This window comes from Agelaius phoeniceus, chromosome 6 (genome assembly GCF_051311805.1).
Source record: "Agelaius phoeniceus isolate bAgePho1 chromosome 6, bAgePho1.hap1, whole genome shotgun sequence".
NCBI lineage: Eukaryota > Metazoa > Chordata > Aves > Passeriformes > Icteridae > Agelaius > Agelaius phoeniceus.
Genome location: NC_135270.1, coordinates 6,173,612 through 6,196,817, shown reverse-complemented (window position 1 = coordinate 6,196,817; position 23,206 = coordinate 6,173,612). Strand labels below are relative to the sequence as shown.

The following is a 23,206-nucleotide window of genomic DNA, read 5'->3' as shown; positions in this document are numbered from 1 at the left end:
CCAGTGGTCGCTAGGAGCATCTTAAGGACTTCAAAAATACTTGGGTTACAAACACTCAAAAGTTTGAGAACACTGCAATCAGTGAACTGCGCTGCTATTTGTGTACATTACTTCATCTTTCTCCCTCCAGCTGCAAGGCTTCATTTGGGCTCCTCTTTCATCCAGAATAGCATTTTTCAGTTGGTTTTCTTTTGTTGTTGTTGTTGTTATTGGCTTGTTGGTTTTTGTTGTTTTGGTTGAGGTTGTTCTGTGTGTTGGTTTTTTAACTTCCTTGTGTAATTTGAGGTTTTCTGGATTTCTACTCTTTTTCTGCCTATGAATTTGGCCCAGGCAGAGCTGGTGGGTATTGGCCTCTCTGATTTTCAGAGCCTTGGACACTGTTGCAGGAATGCCAGAGGAATGGCTGCTGGGCATGGGAGGCTGACTGTGCCCATCCTGGGAAGCTGATCTGCTCACAGACTGTGCACCCAAAGCATTTGGGACATGTTAGACCCACTGTATGTACACTATAAAGGGTAAATATCTGACATACATAAATATCTGACCACAAATCTCAAGGGAAAAAAGCAATGTAACCCTGCCCATGAGGATACCCAGGTGTTGGCTTAAACAATTTACTGCACTATGTTCACTGCTTAGTGTTTATCCTTAAAATACACCTTTGACCAGAGAGAGAGAGAGAGAGATGCACACAAATCCAGCTTCAGATTTAATTTCATTATGGTAAATTTTCCAAAGAATCCACAAGGCAATATAAATAAACATTGATGAATACTAATAATGCTCCACAACAGCAAGAAGTGTTATAGGAAGGTAACAACTACATGCACTGGGAAAGAATTCTGCATTGAAAACAGAACAGGATTTAATTGACATGATGATTATTTATACTTTCCTTAGAAAAACTGAAAAAGCTGCCTACAAAAGATAAATGAGGCAACAATGTAAAAAATAGCATTAAGTGATAGGCAATTCAAGCAAATGAATTGATGGTGAGGAGGCTAGAATTCAACCCCGAATTTTAACATCTTATTACACTATTAAAATACATTACTGCAACTATGTAATCTGCTGTAATTATTTTTTACTGATCACCCTAGCTGCTCACTAGCCCATTCAGCTTTGTTTTCTTTCTTATACACTAAATTCCCAAACTCTTTTCAATCCTATTGCTGCCTTCTCTCCCTCACCACCCAAATCCCCCCCAGATGCTTCCTTCCTTCTTGACTACAAAGCCCAGCAGTGCCAGTGCAGAACCCAAGAAAATAAACTCAGCAAAGCCTGTTTGGGTTTTGCCTCCTCCCTCATTGATGCATCTGATTAGTGAGACACAGCTCACTGGAGGTCAAAAGGGGAGCAACACCAGTCTGGCAGGAAGATGGAAGGATTAATTCTTAATCATGATCTTTGAGAATGTAAGTCTAGGCTGCTTTCTCCTCTTTAGTTCACAGAATCCCCAGGGTGTTGTCAATTTAAAACACCAAAGGGGTGATTATGGGTTCTGTAGGGCACCCAGGCACTGCAGAAGTCTCAGCTGAGCAAACACCAGGCCCCACCACGCCCCTGGCCAAGAGCAGGATGGGGTCTCTCAGTTTCCAGGTTCTCACCTTCACCCTGTGTCTGAAATCCATCTCAGAGGAGGGGAGACAGCCCACAGCCTCCAACAAGTGTGGTGACACTGGTGACAATCTTCAGCACCCTCTGCCCTCTGGTGGGATTCAGCACTGGCACACAGAAATTAACAGGGCAGCTCAGATCTGAGGGGCTAAAACTGTCTCTCCAGCACTGAGCAGACAAAATCAACAAAATTACATCTGTAACTGAATCCTTCTGAGAATAAGGTTGCAAACAATGTTTTTAGTGGTTTTAGTTGCACAGAACCCATAATTTCATAACTAGCTGCTAAAATGCCTTGGGAGGCAGGTGTGTCAGGTCTGTTTGAAAACCACTGCCCCAGCTCTCTGAAAGCAGCTTCCTTTCAAATTTGCTTTGCTTACAGCTCACCAAGATCCTGGCCTGGCGGCCTTATAAGGTTCAACATCTATCTAGGATCTCATTTTCTTCCAGTTCCAAGTCCTTGCAGGAACAGCAGTCTTTAATTCCTGAGCAGCTCTGGATTTTTGGTTTCTGCCCCATTCCCTCCCAGAGCAGTATAACGCACAGAGTTTCCTCGTTGATTCATGAAGTTCCACATCAGTGACTGAGCTGAGCATGAATCACCACAGCACAGCAGGCATCAACAACATCCTCCTGCTCTGATATCACAAACCACCCCAAAGCTGAAGTGCAGCCCTGCCAAGCAGCCAGGCCTGTCATCATGTCCTCGCTGCCCCAGGTACCTCAGGCTGGGAGCCCTGGCATTCACAACAAAATGGGAACCTGAAGAACCAGAAAAAAAAGAAATTCAGTCAGGCCAGGGAGGCAGCTGACACACTGCAGCCCTGGAATGACACAAGTGTTGTCTAATTAGAAGTTTTACCAGCATTGCTTCAAGCAATTACTTTGAAGGAATTAGTTCCTGTATAGGAAGTGGAAAAACATTACAAGAACTACGTGGAAAATTGCAGAGTTTTTGAATAGGAGTTGTATTTATTTCTCAAATATTTTCAACAGATTAGGCTCATATCACAAAGTCCCTGTTCTCCAAGGACAGCACAGCTTATCAGCCAAGACACATTTGTATTTCACTTTTAAAGAACCAAAATTCTGAGAAATGTTACTGCACAATTAGTCAAGTAACTCTCCACTCTCTGCTCCCTTTATTTTTCCCAGGTGAAGCTTCAGAAGGTTGCACATTATGTTTTCCTTATGTCCCATTGCCACACACTTCTGTGGTTTAAGACAGTGACTTCTGCAAGATGAGGCAGAAAGGAAACCCCAGTACTAACACCGAGTTACTTCATGTATTTCTGTATTACACAATTTCAAGATCACTTACACTGCTGTTGTGAAGGCAGCTAAATCACCTTGGTATGTGCCAAGCCTCCTCCAAGATTTTTATTTTTTTCATATAGCAGAGTTTCCCTGCAGTGGCTGCCTCAAGGCCGTTTTCTCTGGCTGGTGGGTATTTCGTAAACAAAACTGTGAAAAAATTATATTTTATGACTGGCTTTTTGCAAATATTAAAATGACTATTATATGCGTTATGTTACAAAGTTATGCTGTATTAATTCTCTTAAATTAAGAGAAAAATACTTTATTGCTCCATTATCAGAAGAAACTAACTTCTTCCTGCCTCAAAGGTCCTTGTTAGGATTCAGAGGAAGAAGTTGACACTGACCAGACAGAATCCTGTATTTGAATGGAATTTATGCATCATGTATGAAGTGTATGAATATGCAACAGGTTATTGCTTTTAATGATTAATCCTTTGTTAACGTGGGTCCTTTTTTGGGCTCGTGCTGCCCAGAAAAATGTATCTGGACGTCTGTAACTCTTTGTCTCTATTGCCTCATATTGTCCTAATTCAGATTGTCCAAATTATGATTACTCTAATTGTGTTACTATTTTTATAATAATTTTATTACTTTTAAAATTTTAAAAACAAGTGTTTAGCATTTTTCACAAAAACTAAGTAGCTTTAGGGGGAGCTCCCTCCTGTGCCCTTGACATCTTTTGTGACCGCGATCTCAGCCTGTGTTTTGAACTTGATTAGCAAAAGCTCTTGCGAGGTGCAAGGGACGGCCCTGCGGCTGGCAGCCGCCTCTGGCGCTGCCTTAGCGAAGGCAAAGCGCCGGCGAGGAGCCGCTGGAAGTCACCGAGCTCCCGCAGCTCCCTCCATCCCTCTGGTGGGTGCCATGACCGCGGCCGCAGCGGCTGCAGCGGCTCCCGGGGCCACCCTCATGGCCACCCTCAGGGCTGGGCCGGGCATCGCGGCTCCATCCTGCCCGTGTGGGGCGGGAGCGGCTCCAGGGAACCAGCTCTGTCCCTACGACGTGGGAAGGGAAAGGAGAGGCAGGAACAAGGAGAGGAAGGGGAGCGGGAAGAGCAAGCTCCGCCTCAGCGCGCCCTCCCGCCCTCAGCGCGGCCCCTTCCGGCCGCCCCCGCGCGCCGCGATGACGCACTTCCTCCCGCCAGCCCCGCTCCCCCGCCCCCGGGCCGGAGGTGCCGCCGCCATTTTGCCGCTCTCTCGCTGCCGCTCTCCGGGTGCGGCGGCTGCGGCCGGACGAGCGATTTTTAAGGAGCTTTAACCCGCTCGGGGCCCCGCGCCCCAGCCCGCTTTCAACGCGCCATGTCCGGAGAGGGAACCGCCGGCGACCAGGTGAGGCGGGGCCGGGTGAGCGCAGGCCGCGCCCTGAGGGAGCGGGGCGGTGTGGGCTCGGCCAGGGCGGCCGTGCGGCGGGGCCCAGCGGAGCGCGGCCCTGAGGCCGGCCGGGGCTCCCCTGCCCCGCTGTCGGTCGGAAGGAGCTCTGTGTGCCCTGTAGGCAGGCGGGGAGCGGAGCTGGCCCGGCCCGGGCGGTGACGCGCCCGGAGCCCCGGCTCTCGGGCCGAGCCGGACAATGGGCGGCCCGGTCACCGTCTCGATCGGTTGTGGTCGCTGAACGCAGCGCACTCGGGGAGGAAATTGCAGCTCGGACAGGCTGTTTACAGAGGCAGCTTGCGGTGTTATGTAAAGCGAGCGTTGGCCCAACTCAGGCGTTTAATGGAGAAGGCCTCTAACGACACCTCCGGAGTAAAGCATTGCTAAAGTCCTTAAACTAGAAACGATAAACACGCGTTTGTTTGATAAAGGGTCTTCTTTGTACTACAGCGCTCGTTCCGTTTAGTAGGGAGCTAAACTAAACCCCCAGAAGTGCCACCTCAGCATGAGGAAGAACTTCCTTAGGTTCAGCGTTGCAGAGCACTGGATCGGCTGCCCAGGGAGGGCGCGGAGTCTCCCTCTCTGGACGCATCCAAACCCACCTGGACGCATTCCTGTGTAACCTACTCCAGCAGGTGACCTTGCCTGGGCAGCAGAGTTGGATTAGGGGATCTCCAGAGGTCCCTTCCAAACCTCATCCTTCTGGGATTCTGTGAAATAGCTGCAGTTTCAGTGGAGTTTGTTTGTTTTTTGTTGTTTTTTTGGTTTTTTGTTTTTTTTAAATAAGCTAAAGTCTGTATCTCTATCTCTTAATTTATAGAGAGCTATCAGAGTGTTGTATTGTTGTATGTCACCTTTTTAAATCTAGTGTTGCTATGAACGATTTCTGACTTACTGGCAGAGTTTCTCCAAAATTGCTTTTTTTAGTAGTTGGGATTATGTTTAAAATCTGTATTAATTGGAGGGGTGGGGATGAAAATTCCTGATTGATGGAAGAGTTATAGATAACAGCTACGTGTCTTAGCCTTTAGGAATACTTAAAATTAAGTTGATGCCTTAGTGCTTCTTGAAGTGGCTTTTTCTTTGAAAAGGAATGTTAGTTTCTTACAAAACTGGTGAATTTTTGTATGCCTGTGCCTGTACCCCTAAAGGGTGGAGTGTAACTTTTACAAGATCACTATTTTGGTGGATGGGGTGGGTATAGGAAATGTAATGCTCAGAGTGTAAAATACTCAGGTTCTGCCTCGTTAGGGTAATGTCCCAAAATTCCCTGTGTGCTCCGAGTTGCTCAGGCTGCTCAGTGTGCTTGGATTGTTTGGGCATTCTTCAGAATGGTTCCCTTCATCATGAGATGCATGGCTGCAGAGTGTAAAATACTCAGGTTCTGCCTGGTTAGGGTAATGTCCCAAAATTCCCCGTGTGTTCCAAGCTGCTCAGGCTGGTCAGTGTGCTTGGAGTATGATTGGGCATTCTTCAGAATGGTTCCCTTCATCATGAGATGCATGGCTGCAGAGAAGTAAGAATATGCCACAGCAAAATTTTGTTAATGCTGGTGTGTGGCATGTTGCAGATTTCATCTCCCCACTCCAGAATGTTTTCAAGAATACATTGATGTTTCATGGCTTAATCAAGCTGTTTGTTAAAAGGGCATGTGTCTTTCTATAGCTTGTTAAATGTTACTATTTAACTTCAACCCTGCTGACTTCAGGCTTTATATTCTTTTGCAAGGGAGAATTTCATAAGCAGGGGGCTGAGTTACTGTCTGTATACTGCATAAAAGTGGCAGCTGTAATACTGTTATGCCACATCTCAGAGGGGTTTAGCATTCTCAGACCTGTAAATTGTTATTTGCAGCCTGTGTAAAGCACGTAGTCCAACCTGTGACTTGGCCTTTGGGCCTTGATATGGTTCCTTTTTTTTGCCCGTTATTATTTCTGTGTTCGTGTTGGGTGCACTTAGATTAAAAAACTGCTCATATAGGTTGGGTTAATTTTTTTTTTTTTATTTATACTGCCCCATCCTCCTGATGAAGGCTTCTGGATTCTGATTTCCTTGAGGGAGGAGCAGCAGAGCCTGGTGGTTGGGGCACCCACACAGCAGCTGTTCTGGGCCAGCCTAGTGCTGCCTGGCAGGCCTGGAGCTTACCTGCACAGCGTTCTGAATGTGCCTGGCTGTGGGAGCTGAGGCTGGGATTGCAGCTGCCTGCCCTGTTTCAGGTTTCTGCTGCTGCTCCCAGCTCTGAGGCTTGGCATCAGTGTGAAACAGGCACTGCACAGTTAATTTGCATCTGTGCTATGCATTAGATGTAAAAATGTGAGAGTGAGAAACCTTTGACAAGGCAGAGCCCACTCTCAGACCCACTCTCAGGCAGGGGGGTTCTGCATCCTGATTGCCAGATCCCAGCTTTTGGAATGCACTGCCAAAAAGCAGCCAGGTGAATAATACATTGCCATGCTGTCTGCAGCAAGTACAGAGCTGTGGTGGTGTAGGAAGGAAGAACAGAGTGGAATTGTAGAAAGAAAGGGAGGGAAAAGGGGATGTAAGGTTGAAGACACAGGTGGGCTTTAGGAGGCTTTATTGTACGAGATGCAGTGCAGTTGAAATGTGGCTTTACCACCTTTAGGCCAGGCTTAGGTCCAGGAGTTTTTGGGCAGCTTACTGTGTGGATCAGGAGCCTAACCTGTGTTATGTAGATTGTCTCCTCATTATGTCACTGTAGAGCAAACTGGAGCAGGAGGACAAAGAACTACAGTGCAGCCACAACTCTTGGAGTATATTTAAATTCTTGCTCTGTGTTAACTGTGCTGGGCCCAAATTCGTCCTGAAGAACCAGTTGAATCATGTGAGGACTTAAAGTCTGTCAGGCCCCTGCCAGGTTTCTGCCAAGGCCTCCATGATGTTGAACAAACGAGAATTTCCAGGGTCAGTTCCTGGAATACCAGCCACTCAGGCCTGTCTGTATCACAGCAATGCACTTTGGTAGACTGAAAGGCTGCTGCATCTGCCACTGTTTGCCAGAAAATTCCAGGGTCAGGGTTACAAAGAGCCCGTGCTTGCACCCGTGGATGGATGTCTTGACATGTTTGTGGTTCTTCATGTCCATATCTAGTTTCAGTCATGGTGCTTGTTTCATGTGCTTGGCAACAAAACCTCAATGCCCCACTTCACAAATACTTGCCAGGCATCACCTTCATCTGAAGACTGCATAACATTTACTTTGCCCCTGCATTAGTTGCCTTCCAGTCTTTTAAGGTTAGAACATCCATTTCACACTCCCAGTTAGTGTTTCCAAGACACTGCCCCAGTCTGAGATGGATTTTTTATGTTGCATGAATATGGATCTGTGGAAAAAAAAGATGTCTGTATTGTCTCTGTGACTGTAGAAAATACCTCAAAACCAGTTTGTTCTGGTTTCTTGAGGTACTTTTCTCCCTTTTGATTCCTTCCTCTCTTTGTCTTATGTCTGTTTGATGTGGTACATCATGAAAGTTTCTGCATGCTAAAGACAGTAGTAAATGTTGTAAAGTTGTAGTTGTAGTTAACTTCAGTTTAATATTTTAAAAATAGATGTCACTGAATGCAGTGCTGAAAGAAGACTTTTCTTGCAGGATTGTGTGGGTTTAACATCACAGGAGGAGCCACTTTAGAGAAACCTCTTTAAGAGTACACAAAATAAGTACAAGTATTGCTGAAGGAAGGTTCCTGAGTTTGTAATGCAGTGATTTAATGACAGTTTTTACACAGTTGTAAATAAATTATCATTTAGGTGTATTTCCAGAGTCAGTAAGTTCCAGGTATGCAAATAAGAAGTTCAAGTGAAAAATGTGTCAGTCCAACATTTGGGAAATAGTCCTATGAGGAAAGAATGGTAATCCTTACTAATCTAAAATTTTCAGTTTATCTGGAGTTTTGGGCCCAGATTATGTTGGGATGGGGCAGTACTTACAGAAGTACCTCTTTGTGGTCAAGATGAGTATGCTGGGCTATGTCTGCTCCAGTCTTCAAGGACACAATTTTTCCAGGGCTGTTGACAGTTGAAGTTGCTTGGTGTAGAATAGAAGAAGTCAAGGCATTAAAAACATTTAAGTGCAAATTTTGCTAAGCTGAAACTACAGTTCCCCCAGTGAAGGGATGTGTTACTGAGGAAAGGGTTTTAAAATGTGTTCTTCTCTGCACATGCAGCTTTAAGTAAACTTAAAGGGGAAAAAACCTTAGACTAAACCAACCTGTAAATGTAGCAAACTGAACAACTAACAATGCTTGTCAAGTTGCATGTTGATATATTTGAAATTCCATTCACTGGGTCTGTTACAGGCCAGGCTGTGCTAAAGTGTGCAATACCCAGCCAAAACCAGCAAACTGGCTGCTGCCTTAATGGCCAGAAACCTCCTTTTGGATAGTAAAGCAATTTGACTAAAGTAGCCATTACAATTCCTGCTTTTTTGTATACAACAGCTCCTCCTGTGATGTTAAACCCACACGATCCTGCAAGACAAATCTTCTTTGGTTTGTAGAAATTATTATATCATAATTGGTGGTAGTTTTTAAAGCATCTTGAGCTGGCCACTTCCTGGATGTGACAGGAAAAGTAAACACATTTATTTAGTTTCCACTGCAGAGGATCCTTTTGTGGAAACAGGAGGATGCCTTAAACAACTGGATGTATTTAGTCTTGCAAGTAATTTGAAGGTATTTAGGTATTTTCTTAGACACTTTGGTTGGCATTATGAAGATTTATTTGAGAGGCCCGAGGAAACTGTTGATTTTAGGTGTATGCATAAACCAAGAATATTCCCTTGGAGGTGATTGATAAATAAGCAAATACTAAAAGTGAACTTTATTTCCTCTGGTTTTGTTCCCTCAGACATTCTTTATGAATTCAGAATTGGATTTTGTGCAATTGATGTATTTTGTGGTAAGGAGCTACTAGATCCCTTTCTAGAAAATGTGGGTTTAGGTCTCTTGAGATTTTGGAAAGATCTTTTTCTACTTCTAGTATATGTGAAACTTCAATTCTATTGCTGTTTGTCAGTGTATAGATAATAAAAGGGTAGTTGTGAACTGGACTCGGTGGTGGTAATCTGTAGAAAACCCTAAGTGCTAAAATAATTCCATGACCTTCAAAGAGTTTTTCATGGGATAGGATCCTGATGACGTAGAGATCTACTGCACGTAGTTAACAAAAGCAGAGGAAAAAAGTGTTTTTGCAGTCTGTGTGCAATATTTTTTTTTTCAGGTAGTGAAGAAAAGTTGAAAGCCAGTATCTGATTAGGTTCAGTTGGATGGTATTTAAGCTGGTCTAAGTTGGGGCTGCTAGAGTCCTTTTTGCTGCATCTTATCCTGAAACCAGGGGGTTGAACCATTAGAAAGTTCATCCCTTTTCCAACAGAATTCTTTTTCTGCCGATTTAACTCCCTGAAGTGACTTGCTACAATATGAGCTTACCTGGAAATGCTTATCTAGGGGCAGGATAATGGCAGTGAACACCCAAGAATTATATGTTCCCAGTTTTGGATATTGGCTGTTGTGCAAGCACTACAATGAGAAATAGATAATCACAAGCTGTATGGCCTTGAACTGTGATAGCAGCAGCTGTAAGTACAAACTGCAGTTAACATCAAGTTCTCAAAACTAGGATCACATTTTTCCTGCTTGTGGTTGAGTTAGGTTAAAAGTCAAGCTCGTGGTTCCATTTTGCTGTGTGCTTGCTGTAGGTGTTAGTCCTCACAATAGGTGTTTGTTCACACACCCTGTTCTGGCAAAATGGTCCTGAAAATCCCAAGTATTGATTCCTGCAGGGTATTAGGAGTGATTATTTGGGAAGATGCAATGAGGCCTCATTGGTGCTCACGTAGAACCAGGCCATGGATTTGCCTGCAGTGCAGTGTGTCCCTGAGATGTGGGTGGCTTTGATCAGTGCTGGAGGTGGATGGGGCAGGAGAGGGACTTCTTACTTATGTCACCTAAGGTACAAGCAAGTCCAGGCAGTCCAGTTCCAAACTGATCATCATAGAGTTATTTTCCATTTTGTAGGGTGCCTATAGTTGGTCTTGTATAACTGAATGGAGAACTTCATCTGCTGCTGAACAATTACTTGCCAACTTAAAAAATCAGTCCTTTTTATTTTCCAGTAAAATAATTGTGCTTCTTGCACAGTTTGATTAGTGTATCAAATAAACAAAATTAATTTAGGATTGCTGTGGTTGTGCATCTTATGCCCATTTATTTTTTCCTGAGCTGTTTCTGCCTTTCTGAGTTTTAGTTTATGATCCTGTATCTGCATAGGTGAATGAAATTCCTGGAAGTCTTAACTCAGCTGCCACTGCAGTGAAATGCATATTTTTGTGTCACCTGGAAAGATTTGAGGAAATACAACGTAACTACTGATATAATAGTTGAAAGGTGCTTCAGTGGCCCATTCTATTTAATACTTTTGAAAGTCAGTACTTAGAGGGCAGGACCTTGTGCTTTTGTAGGGTGGGGTCCTTTTTGTTGTAGCAGACGTTAATGGTACATCTGCCAGACCCTTGTGTCTCATGTATCCAGAATAATTTATTTGAGACAAATAAATTCCACTGGGTTGGTTGGTTATAGTCAGAAGCAGTGCTTCCCTCTGATGTTGATGTATTTGAATTAATGCTTTATTGAATAAGCAGCATTTCAGTTTTGGGTGATCTGTAGGGGTAGCTTACAGAAATAGTTTTAAAATTCAGAAATTTCAGCTTCAGTGCTGCTTCTGGAAGCTGAATAATGTTTATGCATGTCAGTTGGGAAGAAATAGAGCCACTAGATCATTTTATACTGTTTCATGTCTTAAGCCTGTATCAGTTGAACTACTACAGAATCAAAATTTTGATGGACTTAGGGGTGTAAAACTATTCATATGGTAGTTTATACATTTACTACTTCAGAGTTGACTACTTCAGCTTAGTACTACTTTGATATTTTAAATCAAATTGATTTTATAATAGTTTAATGTGGGGTTTGATATTTGCCCTCCAAGTTCCACTGCTTTACATTAGTGTTAAGAATTGCTTGAATTGCTTGAGAAGTGAATCAAAAGGAGTAAAAGTCTTTAGACTCCTATAAAGCCCAGCCTACTGATTTTTTCTTTTTCCTTTATTGCATATCTGCAATATCAGATATGTCCATTTAATGGTTCTGCAATATTTTTTAACCTTTTCCCATTTTATAAGTAGTTTTATTAAGTAATATATTTAAAGGGATATGCTTTGAATTATATCCTGCTAGATGACTGACACAAAAACTGGTGATGCTGATAAATATTCAGAACTAGTGTAGTTACTTTCTGCTTCTCATTCTAAAGAGTGATGAGACCATTGAAAGAGAGGAGTGTTGGTTCTCTCTGTGCTGTTTGTCTTTTTCATCTTCAGGAGGATGCACTGACCTGCTGGCACAGGGAGCTTGAACCAGGTGACCCAGTGTGATCCCTTCCAGCCTGCCCCATGCTGGGATTCTGGGACCTAGAGCCAATATTAAGAATTGAAACAAATTCCTTGAAATAGTTTTTTTAGCAGATGACAGGATTTGGGAGTTTTTTTAGAATTTTCTGCAAGTTTTAGATTTTTTTTTTATATATAAATCAGTCACACTTCATGGTACATTAGAGATGAATATTCTTAACTATGTAATGAAATTATAAAATTTCACCAGCAAGGTCTTACAGTAATAATTTCAGCGTTACTATTGTTACATCTCACAAAGGCAAGCATTTAGTTGGTGTGGTTTTTCTATTGCTGGTACCTGCCTAAAAATGAGCCAGGTTTTCAAAGTTAGTGGTTTGGAGTACAGGTCAGAACAATATTTCAGGCTTAACAAATAAACTTCATTTAGGGTCGTAACAAGCATGTATTTTAAGGGTGTCTGTATGTGATCTTCACACTGTAATTTCTTATTCTACTTGTGTTAACAATGTTAGATCTAGAAAAAAAACCCCTGAAAATCATAAAGCAAGTTATTTCCAAAAGTGTTTGAAAGTAACTGTGTTAAAAAGTTTGCAGTCAATTTGGTACAGCTTTTAGCCTGAAAAAAAACTTTTAAACTTCAATAGGAATGTCTGAGTGTTTTTTAAAAAAGTTGATGTTAGTGCCAAAACTACAGGAAGGCATCTGTAGGGTTGAGAGATGAGAAAGTGAACAAAGAAATTGTGCTTGGATAGTGTGTATCTGTTTCTGCTAAATATCATCTCCTGGTTTTTTTGTTAAACCTGTGATACCAAGTACCTTCTGTTCTCCAAGTCCAGAATGACTCCTGGATAAACTGGATTTGTTTGCCTGAGCTCTGTAATAGAAATACTGGGCTGAATTTACTTTTTGCATCTTAAAGTTCCAGGTTGGTAAAAATGTTTAAAATTCATAGTGCAGTAAATATTCCAGCAAACTCAAATTTGTTTTCATGTTTTAGAGACTTTGAGTTGGTTTAGTCTAACATCTTGGTTGATGTCCATAACATGTAGAACTTGTGCTAAGTGTGCATTATCTTCCTGGGACAACTTGTTTTCCAGCTGAATTCCACTTTAGAAACTGCATTTCAAAAGCTGACCTGTGGATTGTTACACTGTTGAAATGTTATCTTTTGCTTGACTGTGTAGGTGGGACAGAGCTTTTCAAACTCTGCTTGTGATCTCTTATGTCTTCTTTTTAATTTTTCTAGACTGCTGAATATGTCCCAGAAAAAGTGAAGAAAGCTGAAAAGAAACTAGAAGAAAATCCATATGACCTTGACGCTTGGAGCATTCTCATTCGAGAGGCACAGGTTTAGTGATATAGGATTACATTTCCTTATCTATGGTCCACTCACACTATTTCGTTCTGGAGTAAAATCAGCATATTCATTTACATAAATCATAATACTGTAAATGCTGTTTTGATTTTCAATTTTTAGAATCAGCCTATAGACAAAGCACGGAAGACCTATGAACGCCTTGTTGCCCAGTTCCCCAGTTCTGGCAGATTCTGGAAACTGTACATTGAAGCAGAGGTTAATATTTTTACATTTTTTCTTACATAACATTTCATAGGATTTTAAGTTTATATTTTTATAAGCATGAATAAGATAGGCACATAATATCTAGGGGAAAGGGGATTTTAAATATGCCTTGCCTTTATTTTGTAAAATAGGTACAAAGGAATGATTAAAATGAATTCTAAAGTATTGGGTCTTTCATGAGTTGATGATTGTTGCATTATGGAATTGCAACAACATTAAAACTGTTTCAATGGTATTGGAGTGCTTTAGCCTTTTATTTGCTTGTCGTGTCAATTTATTGCCTCCCGTGTCATTTACTTAGAGGATTTTTTTTTATTTACACATACAAACTTATTTGAGTGACTTTCTCTGAATATTTGGTTCTTTTAATTTTTTTTAATTTTTTTTTATTTTTTGCTTTCATAGGGAATTGAATGTTTCTGTGAACAGTGTTTGCAGGGAGGGTGTGGGGATGGAAGCTAATTTCTGGAATGAAAATGCATTAGCCCAACTCATTAACTTTTAAAAATCCCAACAAATTGTGATTGTTTCCATAACTGGGTAAGACTTATCACTAAGTGGATTGGTCAGTGAACTGTCTGTAATGACATGCCATGAAATTCCCTGTATAATCATGGAGGGGGGTGGTGGTGTTCATTTTGGTTTGATTCCTTTCTGTAGCTGGTATTTAATACTAATACACATGGTTTCTGTGGGCATCTTCTGGCTGCACATTTTCCTTGAGACAGATTTTATATATGCTAAACTTCAGGGGTGGGGACCTGTATTCTGTAGATGAGAAATGAGCTCTCTTTTTCTTCCATTTGCTGTGAAATTTCATTTCAAGTTATCATATCTTATTTTCCATTAAATTATTTATCCAGAAATGTCTGGCAGTAAATTTTGAAGATAAGGAAAATTGGGATCATGGGAATTGAGCAGAAATTTTTATATTGTAGTTTATAGTAAGATGCTACAGTGCCATCTAAATTGAATGCTACCAAATTAAATATATAGAGTTTTCACTATCTTGTTTGTAGCAGTAGTTAGAGTGTTGATGTTTATCATGTTTGGGAGATTGCAAATGGACTAACATACAAATACATCTTTTTCCTTTTCGGACCCTGCAGCCAAATCCATTAGCCTCTTGTACCCTGAACTTTTTGCTGCAGGTTCTAGATTTTAGAATCTAATCTTATTTCATAATATCATTAAATTGCCTGATTTCTATGCTTTTTTAAAACCTTTACCTTTCTCATGCCTCAAATTTAAGGGTTGAGTAAGGCCATTTCAGAAAGCCAGTACTACTCTGTGCATCCTTCAGCAGAAAGTCCTGTTGTCAGTAAAGCTCCCTGTCTTAAACCATATTCAGAGATGAACTGACAGACATCACCTCCCCTAATTTATAATCTAAGAGTATTTAGAAACCTTAACAGTGGCCAACTTGAAACAGTCTAGGGCAGAATTTTTTGCCTGTTCCTTCAGGGAGAGCAGATCAGCACCTCAGCAGCTATGGGTACCAGGGAACATGAGGTAAATCTGAGAGGGAAAGAATTGTCATAACCATCACTAGTTCTTGTGTGTCTGCTTATTAATACACTTCAAATATTAGAGAAATGGAATATATAGTTCTGTTGTTCAAAACAATGGAAAAATAGGAGCTGCAGATTTCCAGTAGAGGCTACACCTGAAGAGGGTTATATTTGAAAGAAATGTAAGAAGGTAATTTTCAGAAATTTATCTTTTATCTTAACAGCCAAATTTTTTAAATCCCAGTTATGACTTAATTTTCAACTTTCCTGGTTACAGTGACATGTTACAACTGATAGTAATTTACAAACGAAGCAATATGCTTTTCTCTGGTATTTTAAAGCATATGTGAGCATACATAGCTATAAGTTGAAATAACTTATTTCCAAATTCCTCTGTAAAAAAAATACGCTCACACAATTGGGCACCGTTGTCAGTGTTGTTTTCAGTTTCATATCATTTGTGCAGTCCATCTGGGTGAATTCAAATCAAAATGCTTTATCAAATGTTCTTTAAACCCTGTGGTTAAATTAAAGACTTCAGTTAATTTTTGAAGGCTGAGTAGAGGAATTCTGTTCAGGCTTCTTTTTATTGCAGCCTTAAGATATGCAAGGAATATAAGGAAAGGATTTTCCAAAAGCTTTTTTTTCCTTGGCAATTTTAGTAGTCTCCTCCTGCTAGAAAATTTTTCTTGGACTGTTTAGACGTATATAACTTTCTAGCCATGACTTAGTAAAATAAACCTGTGGTAGATCTCCAGCACTGCTTTCAATTTACTTTTGCTGCCTCATTATTGAAATCTGAAAATTGTAAAATCTTCAGTCATCTGTTACCTCCATTTCCTCTGATGTCAAAAAAGTATTTTACTCTTTAACATGACAACGTTTACTCTTTGCATCCCAGAAAGACAGAAACGGGGAGGGAAATGGGGGTTCTTTTCTGGCAGGTTGTCTTTCACTAGAGAATTTTGCCCTCTGCAAGACATAAATCAGAGCTGAAAAATGTTCCTTAGTTGTGGTGTATTGGAAGATGAGCCAGGGTGAGGGTTATGAAAAGGGCCTTACGAAAAAGAAATTAGCCCTTTAACAGCTGTACTCTCAAAGTTGTTAGAAGTCTTTAAATTCCCCTTTGTCTGACTTAACAAATATGTTCTCTTTAGTCACTTCCAGTCTTCAGTAGAAATTGTTGATAAACTATCTAAACAAAAACTGCATGTGCCAGTTCTTTCTGTAATGTATAACTTGTAAGTGCAGGCTTTGCTGCTGTGATTACCTCTTGGTTTTATGACTGTGTTTGTTCAGCTTGCTGACTGTTGTGCTTTTTGTGTATGACTGTGTTCCCTAGTGGAATATAGTGGAGAGCAGTGCTCAGCACTCAGTGTATCATCTAGCTCACCACAACTGGTACACAGAGCATGCTAAAGTAACCAAATACTTCACATTTAGCAGTTTGTGTGCCAAGCACTGATTTATATGCTCTGCTCTCTGCATTGTGACTGGTTAGGTAGTCAGTAGAACATGAAAATTAGTTAGGAAGAGTATGCTTTGACAGTTTGTTAATGGGAATTACACTATTAAAGTTGAAATTGATGAAAAAAGTTTGGATTCTTGCACTGGTTCTTATTTCTTCTGACCTTCAAAGAAGAATTGCAGGACTTAGAAATTATATAAGTGGATGAAACAACTCCCGGCACACAGCTGGTTTTGGGTCATAATATTTGAACATCTAAGTAGAGTTTTGGATTTGATAAGTATTTAAGCAAGTAAAATAGTTAACTTGCTATTCTGCATCTCTTAAAATTTAGGAAGTGGAACAGTAGTGCTATTCTTCTCAAACTCTTACTTTCTCTAGTTACTTAAAGTACACTTTTCTTCTGATACCTTTCTCATAAAAACCTCCTGTCAGAAACTTGACTCTGTTGACATGGCAGTTGTATAAAGGAGGGTCTAGGTCTCAGTCCCAATGTGCCATAACATTAAATCCATAGATCACACGGTCTGGACTCTAGCCTGCTCTGCTGATGTGCTGTGTCTCCCTGGGTAAGTTATTTAACCTGTTATTTAACAGATACCTACCTACCTCACAGGGTTGTTGTGAGGCTGCTTTAGTGATTAAAGTGCTTTTGGCACCTGCCTAAAAGGTGCTACAGAAATGTGAAAATAAATCCAGTTTAATACCCTATGATCCCATAGGCCCAGCTGTCTGTTGCTATTTCCTTTGTCACTTTGATTGAACCATCTTTTAGATTCAAAAAGACCTGATAATGCTTTTCATGCTCACGAAAGAACATTTACTTTACCAGTCTTGTAAATACTTCAGTAGTTCTGAAGCAAGCTTTTGAAGTTGCCTTTTTTTTCTCTGCTAGTTTCCTTTGAGAAATCACCAGGTTGAAAATCCTCTTAGGCACATTTATTAAACTGTATTCACATATTTTCAACATTTTTTTTAATGATCTAAGGAATTTTTAGTTACAGTTACTCTGAATGGAAACTTTCCTCTGTAATTGTCCTGAATGCTTCAGGGCAGTTCACACCACAGCTTTTACCTTTTTTATTGAGTGGTACAGCATTATATCCTGGTCACTTTGAACATTGTTAATAGGGGTTGAAAGGTTGCCATAATCAAAGACATAAAAATCATATCCAATTGTGACAAGTAGCCCAAGTCTAGAAACAATAAATACAAAGCTGGTAACATACATGTAAAAGGTTTGACTGTTAATATGTATTTTTTGTCTTGAGAATTTTGCAAGACTCCTGTGTTATTGCTTGTCCTAAAGAAATGCAACCAGATACATTTGTTTAGATAATTTCTATTTCATATGGACATTTTGAATTTTAAATGTCTTGGTAAAAAACAGATGCTGTGTGAGGCATCTCACATGCAGGGGGTGGGACCACAGCTTAGGGTTGATTGTTTTGCATTTCATCATATGCAATACATCAGTATCTTTAATCCATGTAATTCACACTGGTGTGGATACTAGTCAGAATGTATCATTTAACGTACTTGTATATGAAAAATGTAAATAAAACCATTTAGAAAAATGATTGTTTTTGTTTAAAATGTCTGTGTTTCTTCAAAGCATTTTCTTCCCCTGTTTTACTTTAGTCTGGTTATGAATTCAGAAAGGAGAATGTTGTACCTATCACCAGAATTATTCTGCTTGGGGAAAAATGGGAACTGACTTCTGTCAGGATGAAGTTGGAGTGATCAGAAGGCAAAGTAGAATAGGTTTCTTGCCTGAGATTCTGTTTAGTGGTACTTTCAACTGAATATATTGTGCGTATCACCAGCTGATCTTAGTGAACTTCTTAATGGAAGGCATCCCCATGATAATCCATGCCCACCCCACTAGCCAGCCACATTTCTCATGGTAAGCTCCTGCTTTGAGAAACTGCTGTACAGGTGCTCTGTACAAATACCCATACTGCACAGTCTTGACTGCCTCAGTCTGAGATTTTCAATCTTTTTTACAACTGTATTATTTATGATCTTTTCTTATTCATGTGTGGACTTGTTCCATTCCTGTTAATAAATGTTGTTCTGTCTGTGTGATTATTGTAGACTTGCACTAGAAAGTGAATGCACCTTTTTCCTGTCTCTTCTGCTCCAAGTGTCAATACAGGTGTGTCTACATCTTGCATAGTTCCCCTGGTCCCTACAAGCTGTGTAATATCAGAAAATTGCCCACATACTGACATTTGTAGTTTGGGAAGATGCATGCAGTACAACACTAGTGGGTTTCCTCATAATTCTATTTGCTGCATTTGATCATTAAAACATACTATGGGGAAGTTTTAGGACATTTTTGAAGTGGAAGTGCTCCCTAACGAAGAGATTACTCTGAACCCTCTTCTCTAGTGTGTTGTTATTTACACATGAATAAACACAAACTACTTCCCGTTCTGTTGTATTCTTTCCATGTGGGGCAACAGAAATATCTCCCTGTTAGTCACGGTAGCTATGTGCTCTTATTCGCAACATTTCTGAAGTCTCACTTGCAAATGTAATGAGGACAGTGAAAACTTTTTGTGTGCTTTCTTCTGTTGAAGTCGTTTGTTGATTCTTTGATATTTTGAGGGGGGAATCTGAGTGTCAGGTCAGGCACAAACTTGGGCTTCTTATGTCAGAACCTGAAAGAACCAGAAGTAAAAATGGGTTTCTTGTGTATGCTGTATTTGTTATGGATTAGTTCTCCATCTGCCTGGGAGAGGGAAACTGTAATTGTAATCTTTTGATTCTTTTCTATATCTCTTCCAGCTGCCAACTGGAAGAGTTTCCTGATCTCTATTCAGATTTTGAGAAACATGATGGTTGAGAGAACACTTGCTGTTAAACCTTCTCTGCTAGTGCTACTACATAAAATAATGTGTGACTGTTTGCTGCAGAATGTCTTTACAGACTGTGGGAAGGCTTTGAGTCATAGCTGGGATGAAATCCAGTGACTTTTCTTAGCTGGAAGCTCTGTGGAAGCAAGTCCTTCCCCATGGCATTCCTGTGTCCTCTTGGTACCAGTGGTCTTCATTTACAAGAGTGCGTTGGGTTTCCTCCTCGTTTTATTCTTGATTTTTCTCACCAGTGGCTTCAGAAAGATGGGTGCTCCATATCCAGTGACAGTTTTGGATTTCTCCAATGACATGTGTACCTAACATCCTGTGACTTTTTTTGTTTGTTTCTTACATAAAGCAATTCAAAAGTGAGAAGAAATCCATTGGTCCATAACTGTATAACATTGCACAGGTAGCATTTGCTTTGTACACATTATGTACATGTAGTTAACTACACATGAGGAAATCTTAATTTGTAATTAAATAATCTAATTTCTAATTAGAAATTATTCTATTATTTCCATAGATTTTTTCTTACTATTCTATTAATTCTAATAAGTAATTTGAATCTGATCTGTAGTGGGGTTTAGCTGGTTTGGTAATGACAAATATAATACAAAAGCATGGGAGCATGTTTAGGGTTCATTGGAACATCATAAATGTTACATTTTGAGGATAAGCAGATAAGTAGAAAGGTGTTCTTTTTTAATTGAGTTTGTGCACAGTTTTCAGTAATAACTTTTCTAGAGTGGGGTCTTGTTGCATGTTGAGACAAGACCTCACTGTTAATCTGAAGTGTGAACAGCTGGGCTGTCTCTGTTCCCTTAAAAGCAGATTGGACAAGCCGTGTGACAGGGGCTGTGCATTAATCTTAAATTGCACCAGTTCCACTGAGCACACAGTGCTGATCTGTTGGCAGGTGCTGTACCCAGTGCTCTTGTACATTGCTGGGCTCAAGGCTTTCAGAGCTTTCACATCTCTGACATACTCCAAAAGGAGAAGAGTTAGTATGCTGAGGATGTGTGCTAATTTTACTCGTGCTTTCACCCTGGCTCTGAGTTTCAGCAAAGCAGCTTGTACATATGTTAAAATTACATCGTTTTTATCCTTAATTCAAACTATTCCTCTAAATCAGCTCATTTGGAAAGTTTAATATTGTGATGGAGGATCAAGTATCTTACCTCCTTTGATTCCTGTAATACATCTGGATGAAACTTTGAGGTTCTAATGTGGGCAAGTTACTCAGTCCAGCTCTTTATGTTTTGCGTTAGTGCTTGAAATAGAGAGTCAGAAATAACCAGTGTGTGAAACTAGAACAAGAGATGACTGTACATTCTTGCTATAAACAATCTGATACTTCTGTATTGGTTTTTGTGAGAATGAATACATTGCTTAAAATACATTTCAGGTCTTACATTTGGATTAAAATAATGCCTAGTTGTTCAATTTATAGTATTTTCTATGTCCAGACTGCAACAAAGTCAACTTCCTTTAGCTGTTGTTCACCCTCGAAGTATGAGTTTTCAAACACAGTTTTTACTGTTTAAACAAAATGAAAATGAACTCAGTTTGAAATTTAGATTTGCAAAAATGGGGTGGCAGGTGTGTAGTTGTATATGTGCTGTCCTGCAGATAAAACAGATATGAAGTTAGCATGTTAGCTAACTTCATTGTGTTCAGTGGAGCTGCATTTAAGCATCAAACTCTTAATTTAGGATTTTGATTATTTTAATTTTTATGGTTAAATGCAGACTTACTATAGGTTCTATGCCTGTGGATTCCTGAGGAATCTCTCAGACTATGCATATGCATGTGTGTTCCTGTGTGTGTATATATGTTTAGATTATAAGGTCACACAGCATAATGTTCTTTTAAAATCATAGAGTAGGAATAGCAGTGGGTGAGCTTATCAGTACAAATTGTCTACAGGTAATTTACTCAGGCTACCTAAAAGTGTATGGGTACTTAGAAAAATAATGTCTGTAAAATATATTTAGAATTTCAGTGAAAAGGATTTTATTATCTGCAGCTTCAGTCTGAGTGCAAAAACATGCCTTGGTGCTGTGTGTAGAGGAGTGGGAAGATAGAGCTGGATTTCCTCTTCATTTTTGTTGTCTTGATCCCAGTATTGGCCTGCCTTTTCTCCATTCCTACCTACCCATCACGGTACTGTCTTTGTGTGTTTTTATGGGCAGATGCAGGAGTATATTCAGTGTAAGAATTGTGAATCTCAGGTATTGGTGGATGCTGTATCTTGCAATGCGTGCTTGCAGTTCATCTTTCAGATGATGAGGAGGTCCCAGGAGGCCTTGGCAAGAAGCTGTCACTGCACAGCTCAGAGGTGTTCTTTCAGTGCCACAGTTGTACTGACCATTTTAGATGGGGTAGCAAGGGGACTGGGGGGGAGATTGCCTAGTAAGGAAATGTAACTGATTTGATCTAAAAAATAAATCTCAAATTAATCCCCTGACAGACTTTTTAATATTGTAATTACTGCAGAAGAAATCTGGTATTCTTGATATCCCTAAATTATGCTTATGCAGTTGAATAGCTACTGATTTGTAATGGTATTGCATTTGTAAAGTGTGCAAGCACATTTAACAGCCTGTGATGAGCACTATATTGTAGGAACAGTTCTGAATTAATTTCTTTTAAACTCCCTGAGACATGGTTTAGTTAGTCTCTGTAGGTACTCTTTCATATTGTATCACAGGTACTTAGAAAATTGCATTACAGCATGCAGGAGCTTGAGGTACAAGCAGCCTTGCTATTGATGTTAATGCAGCAGGGGCTAGAATGATGGGAATTAGATAGATAGATAGATAGATAGATAGATAGATAGATAGATAGATAGATAGATAGATAGATAGATAGATAGATAGATAGATAGATAGGCTTGCAGCTACTTAAAGGTGTTAAGTGTTTCTAATATAGAATTAATACAAGCTGAAGATGAGTGACAGTGAATAAGTTCACAGAAAATTGCTTTTGTAACACATTTGCTTTTGGAAGCTTAGCTTACAGTTTTCCTTCCACCAGCTTTGTCAATTGAGCTCTTCCCAAGATTTTTCCATGGTGCTGCAGTAATGAATAGTTTTAGTTCCCAGCAGTGTGCTTTGGAAGTGTCCCTGCACAGCCTGACAGTGCAGCCAGGTTCCTCCATGAGGAAACATTTCCTTCATACCAGATCAGAGCAGCAGGCCCTACACTGAGAGCCTTAGTCTGGCAGGGTTCATTTCTCTGGGGGAATTTTGTCATTCTGGTCCTGACTGACTGTGCCTTTGGGAATTTGAAGTTCTGCCTAGTTGAAGGATTGTGCTCAATATTCTTACTGCATGTATGATGGCCAATAGTTGGATAAAAAGTGACTAGGAGAAAGTGCAGTTCATTTATAATAAAGAATGTAAAGTTCAAGTGGACTGGTTGTAAATAGACAGGGATAAATGTTTAAAAGCACACATAGATGCCCTGGAAAGCCCTACTAGCTACTTAAGGGTTTGGTTTTTTTGTAAAAATGCACTCTTAAAATAGTCCCAAATGCATGACTTGTTGGTCTAAGTCACCCAAAGAAGTGCAGTGGGTGCAAGCTAAATGCAGAGCAGGGTCTCCATCCCCACTCCACCCCCTAAGAAAGAAATTGCTGTCCTGGTACCTTACTTGCCCATGATTGTTGTCCACCAGTTACCATTCCCCAGGGTAATGTTATCAATAATTGTAGCTCAACTGAAATTCTGCACAGAAGTCCTTGAGCACGATGGGCAGGCACCTCAGAATATTCCACAGTATTTCCTCCTGATAAAATTTCTGTGCTTGTAAGCCTGAGCAGGTAACAGACTGTATGATTTATTGTTACAGGATAAAAATTTAAGTTTTCCCAGACAAGATGTGACTAAACTTAATTCAGGCCTCACTTCTTTTTGGCAGGGGAGAGGGGGATTTCAATTTCAGATTGATACACAAAAGCACGTGCTTTTTTGTATGTGTACAGGATGAGTATTAAAAGGGAAATACTGTAGAACTTTAAAATTAGCTGACAGGCTTGAATTCAGGAATATTT

The 23,206-nt window shown here is 40.2% G+C and overlaps 1 protein-coding gene across 1 annotated transcript in view; it reads left to right on the top strand.

Annotated features, from left to right (window-relative positions):
* Positions 1-4,063: 4,063 nt before the first annotated feature.
* CSTF3 (cleavage stimulation factor subunit 3) overlaps positions 4,064-23,206 on the top strand; it is a 48,124-nt gene continuing 28,981 nt past the window's right edge. The window contains exons 1-3 of the mRNA XM_054635890.2: positions 4,064-4,261; positions 12,974-13,075; positions 13,205-13,300. Of these exons, the coding sequence (XP_054491865.1) occupies positions 4,232-4,261; positions 12,974-13,075; positions 13,205-13,300 (228 nt within the window). The 5' untranslated portion in view covers positions 4,064-4,231. The remainder of the gene's footprint in view (positions 4,262-12,973; positions 13,076-13,204; positions 13,301-23,206) is intronic.